The sequence below is a fragment of the Amaranthus tricolor genome, chromosome 17, assembly GCF_026212465.1.
Source record: "Amaranthus tricolor cultivar Red isolate AtriRed21 chromosome 17, ASM2621246v1, whole genome shotgun sequence".
Taxonomy (NCBI): Eukaryota; Viridiplantae; Streptophyta; class Magnoliopsida; order Caryophyllales; family Amaranthaceae; genus Amaranthus; species Amaranthus tricolor.
Window position 1 is genome coordinate 11674172 of NC_080063.1, and position 11785 is coordinate 11685956.

General features: G+C 33.5%; 1 protein-coding gene across 1 annotated transcript; it reads right to left on the bottom strand.

Moving 5' to 3' along the window:
• Positions 1 to 2188: 2188 nt before the first annotated feature.
• On the bottom strand, positions 2189 to 10604 carry LOC130804850 (AT-hook motif nuclear-localized protein 5-like). The gene is made up of 5 exons (XM_057669469.1): positions 9587 to 10604; positions 8184 to 8251; positions 6420 to 6551; positions 4997 to 5158; positions 2189 to 2808 (listed from the first exon to the last, which is right to left on the bottom strand). The coding sequence occupies exons 1-5, from the start codon at positions 10050 to 10052 to the stop codon at positions 2590 to 2592; spliced, it is 1047 nt and encodes a 348-aa protein (XP_057525452.1). The 5' UTR covers positions 10053 to 10604; the 3' UTR covers positions 2189 to 2589.
• Positions 10605 to 11785: the final 1181 nt, after the last annotated feature.

Here is an 11785-nt window from a genome sequence, read left to right on the forward strand (position 1 = left end):
TTCTTGATTTCTTTAACGTTTTTTGAACGGCAACCGAAAATGAACAACCCTCTCGCCACATACGCATATGGATATTAAATCTTTCATTGACTTCAGATTTTAAATAAAAACAAACACGGTATGCATTCAGTGTTCAAAATTGATTAGATAGCTACAAAGAAAATGAACATTTTGATTTTGAAACAAAGTCATCAAACACTGGAATCAGCAATGATACAAAGAACACAACGGATGATTAACATCATAAGGCAGTGAAGAGGCGCCAATTCCAAACAGGAAGCAAGAGTAAACAAAAACCCAAAGTTTAAGGGACTTGAAAAAGCGAAAAAGACAAATCAAACCGTAGTTGCAAGGGCCATGGGGGTTAGCCAAAGGTGGATCAAAGTACATTTGAGGTCATCTTATTTTACTTGGGAATCAAAGATGAACAATTTTTTCATCAACAACAGTTAACAACAGCATCAACAGAAACACCAGCAACAACAGAAACACCAGCACCAACAGAAACAACTGCACCAACAGAAACACTAGCAACAACAGAAACACCAGCACCACATAAACAATAGCACCAATAGAACAAGCAACAGTGGCATACGCATCAACATCAAAACAACCAGCACCAGTAGCATGAACACAAGTATCATGTATATATGACAGATATGAGTATACTTTCGGGTTACATATTTATACTCACTTTTGTGTGAACTATGTTAGGTAAATGTTTAGGTGTAAACATGATGTAGCAAAAAAATCATCAAGTTGTTTAACTATAAACATTTAAATGAAAATGGCAGCTTCAACAGATTATTGATGGCTTCAAAAACAAATTTGAAAAAATTTATCTCAAAGATCAAAATGTTCTCATCACAGATACCCCATAAACCATAGTAATTGCCCCCTGAATCTGGTAAGAATATAGTCTCTTAAACATGATGTTTGGTGGCTTATGAACTGAAAACCCTAGATTGGTGGCAAAATAAGTTGATTTAGGGTTTTTGTAGCTATAATCAAATGTTTACCCTAAAAAATCATAGGGCAAAAAATCAGAATACCAACACAGACATGCATACCATAAAAAACACATACACAAAATCATCATAAGTCAAAAAGGAAAAATGTATCCATACGAGAGAATGGTCCTCCAACATCAAAACCAGATACCAAGTCATCATCATCCTGTGATTCTTCATCTGAGGAAGGGAACAAGTTCTCAATATAAAGATCTTGCGAATCTAATTGTAAATCAAACAAATCCTAAATTTCTTCATCCTCAGAAGTTAAAGTTCTTCTCCAGTTAGGATCCATTTCAATAGAGCTCGTAAGAGATGGAGGAGCTCGATTGTAGAAGTCAAACCAAGGATTAGGATGACCAACTAAATCACTGTCTTGGGATGAAGACAACCACAAAAGACAAGAACTTGGTGACTCCATATTCGAAAACCCAGAAACATACACAAAAAAACCCAAATCTGAAAAAACACCAAACATATTAGGGTTTCAATCGAACACCATATTAGAGAGAAGAGAAAGGGAAAGGGAGATGATAACGGAAAATCGACACACAAAGTGAAGAAGGAGGAAGATGGAGAATCGAGACACATAGTAACAATGGAGATGAAGGAGGAAGATGAAGATGAAGATGAAGATGAGACACACAGGGACGATGAAGATGTAAACTAGGGTATTTAAGTAAAAAAATCAGTGACAAAAAAGAAAATGAGACAAGTAAAGTGACTTTACCCAATAAGAAAATGGGACAAGTAAAAAAAATAGGAGGGAGTAGAATTTATCGTAAATTATATTATGCTCCTTTGAAAAGAAAATACACCTTGTTAATGTTAGTAGTCTTTTAATTATTTTTTAAAGTTCAAGGGTATCACAAAACATTATAAACTCAAGAGGATCTATTTGAAAGGATTATTGTATCATAATTGCAAATGAACATTCTACTAATGAGAAGTTAAGTGATTATTTAATCTTGTAAAATTATAAGTCTTGTATGAGAATGTCTCAGCATGAGACGAACCCATATAAGCAGTCCATTATTAAAAAAACATAAGAAAAATTTGATATCTAAATTAACACTTGTATAAGAAGCAGTTTTTTTAAATAATTTGAGCTACCCAATTAAAGTCGTCTCACTATGAGTCGGCCTCAAGGCCCTCAACAAAGGAGTGATCTTAAATAGGAATCAAATAATGGACTGCTTGAAAGCATAAGAAATAAAGACAAAATGACAAAACAGTAAAAATCATTTAATGAGAAACTAAAAAATGAACATGAGTAACAATAAGCACTCATCATAAAACTCTTTGCAGTACAATACCCCTAACAAATACAAATGCCACCTACTACTAAACTCAATTATCTCAAATCTGGCTACCCAAATCAGCAACCCAAGTCAAGGTCCAAGGGCTTCATCACAAGTTAGGAAACAACGATCAGCTTTCAGGCCCCTGCACGAATAGGGACCTCGAACTTTCATTACGTTTATCTCGAACCTCATTCATCTAACAGGCATTTAAATACACGACACATTGTATTTACAAATCACCCAAACAAGTAGCTTAATGTGTTTTTAATCACTAGTTATCCGCTCGCCAAGTCAATGTCAGTGCAGGGATTCTTTAGATCCAGTCCTTTAGAACAAGGCCATGAGCCAGAGCCACCAACATTTTGATTAGAAGAAGCATCGATCTGTGCTGAAGATTTATCGCTCGAAGGTTGCTCGGATCTCATTTCGTCTTTTGAATCCGATTCCTTGCTCTTTCCCTTTATAGTACCGTAAACAAAACTGAACACCATAACCTGATACAAGACAACGGTAAGCCAGCGTCACGATATCAAACATTCTCTAACTTGCACAAATTTGATAATAATATTGCAATCACGAAAATTAAAATCGATCCGGGTTGCCATTGGCAAGCATGACAAATGAAGCCTTTTTCTGACAATAAAATGAAGATTTAACAAGGTCATAAATCATGTTTTTCATTCACCATAATTCACTACTCCAAAGCCGAAACGACGGTAGTCATTGAAACTAATTTACACTTATGTGCAAGCCTAAATGTGTTGAAACTAGAAACTCATTGTAGTTTTGGATTTTACTAGGTTAGTCCTTATTGAAACTTGAAGACCTATAGGAGAATTGATTGACCAATATTTAATGTCTTTGAAACTTATTATACCCTAAACTCAACTTATTACTAGGTTAGTCCTTTTCAATGTTGGAATATTTATTTCAATGTACAGAACCTCATCTCATAGTGTAAAAAAAGGTCGCATCGCATCGGTTACATTGTAAAGGTTTACAAAACAAACAAATCGATATTTTTCGTGTTGTAAAGGGGTAAAAAACCGCTTTTTGGAACCTCTCAAGAGATATCCTATGCTTCAACCAATATTTGGCTTTACGATAACCGCATCACTCTGGTTTCCGTATCATAGTTATGTTACCGCAATCGTGACTGTTACCGCATTTCTACTTTTCCGTCCAAATCCACTTTCTTTCCCTCTATTTTTTCCAACCAAACATAACATTGGGGTAAAAGGAAGCACCCTTTGCATAAATCACATGATTGTTGAATCCTACACTACAACAGAGATTTTTTATTTTAAATACTCGCAAAAAACAAATTTTGACCAAAATAAGTTCATCTCAGAAACCAATGCATCGACAACATCAACTAACCACTACTAATAGAGGTAAAATAATGGCAAGCCAATCAAATTGTACAATAGAGACACCTATGTTGCCCCCAAGAATCAATGTGCCCAAAGGCATGGCAAGAAAAGTACTCTTTTAAATAGTTACTCCCTCCTATTATAATCATATGTCCCATTTGGTTTTACACATTCGTCAATGCACTCCCTCCTATTATAATCATATATCCCATTTGTCGATGGACTATTTAAAAGTTCATATTAATAAAATTTACATTGAGACAAATCAAATAAGATTACTTGACTATGTTTTAACTTATAGATTGAGAATAAAATATAAACTTAGAGTAATATTGCCATTTGAAAAGAATAAGAGGGAGTAATTAAGTTACCCAGAATAGGAGCATCGACACAAAGATTTTTCTTTACATTATATCGTCTGACTTAGCCATTTGATACCAGGTATAATCTTTGTTAGAGGCTTAAAGGTATCCCTGACTGAATCACTCAATGCAAAAATGATACAAATCCATTTGACAACATTTCACTACCCCCAATGCTATTAAATAACTCCCACCTAAGCTCCCATTTAGACGGGTTTTGGGAAGGATCGTATACACGCAACATTACCCTCGTGATAACAAAGAAGTTATTTCCAATAAACCTTAATGGTAAACATCATCCGCAATTTTACATCAAAGTCAAAATGGTTTAATGAGCAATCAAACTATGGCCAGAAACCAATGAACCAAAAAATCTATCAATCCAAGGAATAAATTCAAAGTACGAGTTGTTGCAAACAATGTTTTGATATAACTTAAAAAGACGATAACTATAACCACACGAGCACAATGCAAGCAAAAAAAATGGTAGAGAAATGTCAAGAGTGTCATCGATACTTAAAAGAAAAGTAAAAGGATAAGATAAAGCAAAAAAAATAACGAACCACTCCGGCAAATTACAAATGACTAATTGGGTGACAATTGTGGAGAGAACATAACCCATACTCAGGTACCCTATAACAAAACACTCCCAATATACACCCCTCTAACAACCAAAGACCCTCTTCTTATGCTTCGTTTATTGATGTCATTTCATGACACCTAAATAAACAATAAAACAAAGCCTCAAACACACCTCTGGTCCCCCCCCAAAAATAATAATAATAAAACTGATAATCAAAGAAAAAAATCATCTGTGTCCTTCTGGTCCACCCAAATCTAGGCACGAGTCAAAAATGTGTTCTTCGTAGAGTCAACTAAAAGTAATGTCTTCAGATTAAACGGATAACATCACAACAGAAACTGCAATCTTAAAGTTAAATTTTTACCTTGACGGCCCTTGAAGCAACAAGCCTTCCACCAATTGCGCCACCAATCACACGCCCATCAGGGCTATAAAGGGAAACATTAACACCACCGATCCGGTTACGAGATCCACCAGTTTCATTAACCAAGTACAAGCCCGCTAAGCATATAATTTCAAAATGGCCCTACAAAGATATCAATACAATTCAGTTAGCTCAGGGCTACTAACAAGTAACAGAAGGTCCTGCACAATATATATGCAAGATCAATATCCAACCTATGAATTCTTCATGATCTCAACTATTGGTAAAGCTTAATTGAGAAGTAATTATGATAGAGCTTCTTGGTTGTGGTAAATTTCATGAATGGATTCATCTCCTATATTGGTAGATACTCCCTTCAACCCTTTCAATTAGCAACACTTGCTTTTTAGGTAAAAATTAGATGAAAGGGGAATTGGGTTGGACTGTTGAAGAATAAGATAAAAAAAAAATAAGTGGATGACAAAAATTAACAATTAAGATGGAGAGAACAAGTTTTTAGGTGAGATCAAAAAAAATGTGGGACCACTGCCAAAAAAGGAAAGGGTGCAATATCAATTGGACGGACTAAAATCAGTTTTACATGATTCATTAAATAATGACATAGGTTGTTTTGAGCTATTTTGGGGCCATTCTTAGCGAATAGCAAAATTCAAAAAGCAAATTTTCTAGAGACAAATAGAAAGTGCTACTAATTAAGAGGGGCAGAGGGAGTATATGTTTCTTTCGACAATTAAGACCTCCAAGTTCATTAATGAATGTAAATATGTAATACAACATTCCATCAATCCAATAATAATAAATACTTTTAAAAAATATACCGAAAATATTCCACAGCGCGATAGTGTACAGCCTATGATAGTATGATGTGGGCAACGACTACACTTTCAAAAAACACTAGACTTTTTAAGCGATGAAAAACATAGGGATCTTACAATAGGGATAAACACCTCTGTAAGATGATTGCTCCTAAGATGTGAAAATGCATAGTTATGATTATAGCTAGAATTGCAAGATGGTAGAAAACTAAAGCAGTTAAATGATATACCTTAGGGATCACATTAATAATTTAAACGTTAGTATGACATTTGAAGTTACCCGGTTACTTGGTTAGCGACACATTAAATACAAGACAAATTTGTAAAGACACTCTACTTTGATCTATAAATAATTGCAATATCAAACTTTTGTTTAATTTGATGATTAATATTGTTAGTTACGCATTACTAAGAATTAAAAGTATAAATTTTAAAAATACTAATCAAGACAAAGCTAACATGATAACATATGATATTAGATTTTTTTTCAATATATACTAACAAAAATTCAGTCAAAAAAAAAATGTATTATAAAACAAGGGAAGTATATCATCAAAATTCTCATAAAACTTGCTCATAATGTTTACCTCAAAAGTGACAGTTCCCGTTGGTGATGCAGGCTTACGTAATGTAACAGAGGAAACACCACCACTTCCAGATATAATACAGAGCGCTCTCGGCCTCTCTTGCGAAAATGAAAGTATTCTGGAGGCAATGTCCTGAAGTTGACACAGTAAACAGCTTTGTATTTTAAATAATAGCTAACCAAAAAGGACGGGATATTAACATAATCACAAAATCTTGCAAAAAAGAACAGTGTTAAGCTCCAAGAACCTAATTTTCAATTACTAATCTATTGCAAAGACATCGAAAGATTGCTACAGTATCCCAAATTCTGATCCACAATTTTTGAAATCACTATACTGGAGTTGTACTTGTTTAGAGTTTGGAACCTTTTGACCTCCCAACTTACAAAACAAAAATCATAAGTAGATGCGGAGGGGGATGAGACTCGTGACTCATGAGAGTGCGCAATATTAATTTAATCATGAAAAAATCTGAGGATCTGTTTTCCTAGACTTATTACAGCTGAACTGAACTTATTAGAGCTTATTGAGTAATTAAAATATGAGTGGAAGTGGTGGGCTAAACTTATTGGAACATGACTGAAAATAGTAGCATGCAACTTGGGCCTAGAAGTGTCCTCTTACTTCAAAGAAAAAATAGAGCCTTTTTTTTTTCCAGTGCTACTGTTCCAATAATCAATCATTTCAGAATGAAAGCATCATTTGCATTATCAGCATATGATAATGATATTAAAGTTATACTATCATTGGAATATATATAAATTTGGACTTTACCATGGATAAGTTGATGATAGTGTCAATTCTTCAGTTAAGAATAAATTACCTTAATGTGATGCAAAGAACTCATTGTGGTTGGCCTAAGTGAAGTACAATGGAAGCTCAATGTTATCTCCTCTAAAGTTGAAGGGAAATTCGGTCGGGAGCCATTAGACAAGTATCACCATAAAGATCGGAATGATGGGCCTTTAAAAGATCATAGTATAGTTGTAGGGATAGGGGTGTTGAGATGCGTATGTTGCAGTGGATGAAAACATTCGAGAAAGGAGTATTTCAGATTCGTATGCAAACATACAAAATAAGATGAAGAAAAATCACCTTCAATGGTTTTAACATGTGCAACGAACACTGAGATAAGCCCATTGAAGAAAGGTGAAAGGTTGGAACGAAAGAGATTTTAAAAGATGAATAGAGACCAAAATGACATGAAAGGAAGACGTGAAAAAAGATTCGAGACATTTAGGCTTAATAATCAATATGATAAGAGACAAGAATGCATATATGAAGAGAATTATATGAACCAAAAGCTAGATTATTGTTTCATGTAGTTGACCCTATTTTATGAGATCAAGACTTCAGGTTGTTATATCTTAAGAAATTAACAAACAAAGCATGTGGCATCTTGTGAGACCAAGAAATGACACAATCAAACAAAATGCACTTACTTTAAAACTTGGACAATCAAAACATTAACGCTTCCAAGACCAAGCATTAAAACAACGCATCTAGTGTCCTTGTTAACATCTAAACCCAAGCCTAAGGACTAAGAAGCATTACATAAAATTATCTTCCATAAACAATATAGATGTTCAAGGAACTTCTATAGAGATAGAATTTTCCACTCACAATGTAGGACTTCTAGTTCAATGTATTATACGTGTCAACAAAATACACGATCATCGTTCACATCAAGTGAACACATATAATATCATATACAATGTCACATACAAGCTTTAAAGCTTTTTAGAAGTTAGCAACTTAGCATACCTCTCCAGCTGCAACGTCAATAACATGAGGTGTAAAAGCAAGGCCAGCTGTATTATTCATCCACTCACCTGAAAGTAGTCATAAAGCAATTTGAATGTAAGTTCCCATGTCATTCTTGACTGATATGAGTTATCAGATTTAGTGAAACAATTACACAAGGAAAAATAAATGAAAATTAATGACTTGATTTATTAGAGTGAACTAATTTGCATGATTCCAGTATCTAAAATTGAGCAAAGATCACAAAAACAGATAGTAAGAGTTACTGAGTTAGACATAAGAAATTCAAACTATGAACACCAAATCAACTAACACTAATTTCAACATATTATTTTCACACAAAACAACACTTACCACATTTCTCCTCTCATCAAAAAAGGTCATTTGGTGAAAGGAGGCATGGCCAAAAATCGATAATCAGGTATGATTCTTAGGTCAGCCTTGGGTTTCAGTCTTTCAGAGCAGCTTACGATGGGAGCTTTTACACTATATATGATATGATATGGTTCTTAGTTTTGAAAAGTGTCCCTCGTTTTGCGAGCACCTCGAGCTCAGGCTCGGCTAAAAACACCTCAGCTAGGTGAGGCAAAACCCACTACAAAAGGCGTGTGCGTTGGGCGCCTCGATGCGCTTCACACTTTGTGCGCCCGGTGCGCCTCCTTGTTGACTAGGTAATTAACTTATGCATGTTTGTTAGAAAAAGAAATAAAACTCGAAACCCAAATTTACTTGAATATGAAGTTCACAAAACCGTTGCTTTAAGAAAAACAAAAGGCATACAAAGAAGAAAATAATTGTGGAAATTCTTTATATTCTCATTATAACAGTTTTGTGCTAAAGTGGTGTTAACCGCAAGAATAATGAATGTTTTCAAACTTATTGATACTCAAATATGAATATCATGTTGTTTGAGGAATTATACATGTTTTAAAATTGATTTTAATGCTAAAGCAAAAAAGTGTGTTTTGCCAACAAAAAGCCCACGCCTCTGCCTTCATTTTGCCCCTAGGCTCTAAAGACCTTTTGCGCCTCGGTGCGCCTTCGCTTTTTAAAACTGAAATATGATTTTTTATTTTTAAAAATGGAGAAATTTTGTCCAAAATTTTAACTAAATTAAGTCACTTTAACAAAGATACAAACTATATATGCTTTAATTCATTCCATGCATATAAAACACATAACATGAAAACAAAATCCATGCAAGCAAAGAAATCATGCCCCCAAAGAGTATCCAATTAATATTTTAAATAATGCAAGACCAAAAATGGTGATTGGTTTATAATATGCAAACAGCAAACAAAGTTAACAGAATACAACTCAATCAGTTATAAATAACCAAACTTTGACAGCAAAAAGGCAATTAAATCAAATATGAACAAACTCAGACAAACAATTAACATTACCAACTGAGGACAATCTTTGCTTCCTCCCAGAGCCACGTGGCCTTCCTCTCTTCTTCTTCTCCCAGGTGGTACCTGAATCCTGGGTGCACGGCGAGAGAGCCAACGACACCGTCCCCGACCCGGAAGCTCCACCCCCTGGGCCAGAACCGTTTGGCCCATATTTTCTAGGCCTACCCCTCTTCTTCTTTACAGGTTCACTCAATGTACCCCCAATAGAGGGCTCATTTATGGTGAATCCTTGAGGCGCATTAGGCTGAGACTCTTCAACATTAAATGTAGGACCCACAGAATTATTTGCCATAACAATTGGCTGAGCAGAAAGATTAGGGTTTGAAGAGAGTCTAAACCCTTGAGGTAGTGTATTCAATCCAGATTGCCCAGCGCCTGACCCAACTGCCCCTGGAAATGTTCTATGCATAAAATAAGGACCTGAACCTTGCAATGTCATACCTTCTCTCCCTTCCATACATTAACTTCACCCAATTCTTCACAAAAATCACTTACTTATCCAACAAATACTAAACCCTTTGAATTTCTGACGAAAAGAAATTAACCCAGATGTCCAAGAACAAGTCACAATACTAAACTAAGATTTCTCAACGGTTTAATGAAGATAAAATGAAACCCTACCACCAAAAGTACTAATCTTTATGCAGGTAAAAATTTTGAAATCCCTAATTACTTCAAAAAAGAAATTTTTAGCCTAATTAGAAATTGAAATACAGAGTTGTACTAGGGTTTTTTAGGGATAAAGAAACCCCAGATCTCAAAGATTGAAACTATCTACCAAGTGTAGTTAGTTCACTCAACAGCAGGCAAAGTTCTTCAAATACCCAGGATGTTGAAAATTAAATAAAAAGTTGAAATCTTTTTTACCCATCCTAATCTCTGGAAAAACAGAAAATGTTGAAAGAAAAAGGAACCCAAGATTTAAATAAAGGAAAGGGGGAAATTGCACTACTAGTTTGGGAGGGAGGACGAAGAGAGTGAAAGTGAGTTCAAAGAAAAGGGAGAGAAAGTCTGCGTCAAAGAAAAATAAATTAAAAAAAAAAATCTAGAATAATCTTATTCTTTTAATAATCTCATCTTGAATAATTCCAACTTTAGATGTATTTGCTTTAAGTAAACTTAAATAAATTGATAATCTGATACAGTAGATAATTCAAAAAAAATAAAATATAAACTGAAAATTAATTTAAAATTATAGAAAAATTTTGAAAATTTTATATAAAAAATTTTGAATAATAAAAAATCATAATTTTTTTAACATTTTAAAACATTTTTTCAATATTTTTATTTTAATTTATCTTTTTTTTAAAATCATAATTTTATTTTTATTTTTAATTTATTTTAATTTTATATTTTTATAGCTAATCAATAGGTGAGATTATTATAGAAAAATCATGAAAAATTTGTATTATTCTAGATAATTTTCCTAAAGAAAAATGGTAAAAGAACCATTCCCTCTTTACGAAAATATTCTCTACCCCTTCTCCGTACAACTACTTCCACAACACTTCGCAAAAAATTATTAAAATAACTCAACTTTTCTTAATCAGGCCGTCTTTTAATAGATTGTGTCTCGTTAAGACGCCTCTCTTAAGCTTCAACTCAATACAAAAATTATCAAAAAAATACGCTTAAATTGCATCCTCAACTAACGGCCATATATATATATATCTCACGAAATTTTTTTTAAAAAACAAAAAAAAAAAAAAACACGTCCAAATTCTGCTTTAAAAAATGAAATCACAAAACTGCAAACAAAATTTCTCTACGATTAATCACAAAACTGAATTTAAGTGGATGAAATAATGCAAGAATATCACGTAATTAAACAATCAATATACAAATGATGATACTGCTATGTTGATTTCTTTTTTCGAATCATAATGTATTTTTTTTTTTGAATATTTTTGAAATAATATTATTGATTAATTTGATTATAAGATTGTGATATATTGGTGAATATTGATGCAGTTTCAATAAGGAAAATTTCACATGGTAGTATCCAATTTATGCACAAACTAATTGCCGTAGCATTTTCCGTTAAGTTCTTGTTAAATTCCGTTTAATTCATCATTTTGTAAGTTTTTTCCACAAGGTAGCATCCAGTTTTTGTTTAATTCACAATTTTAACGTTTAATTCACCAATTTAATGTTTAATTCACCGTTTAATTCATTAACGCCCATAAATGT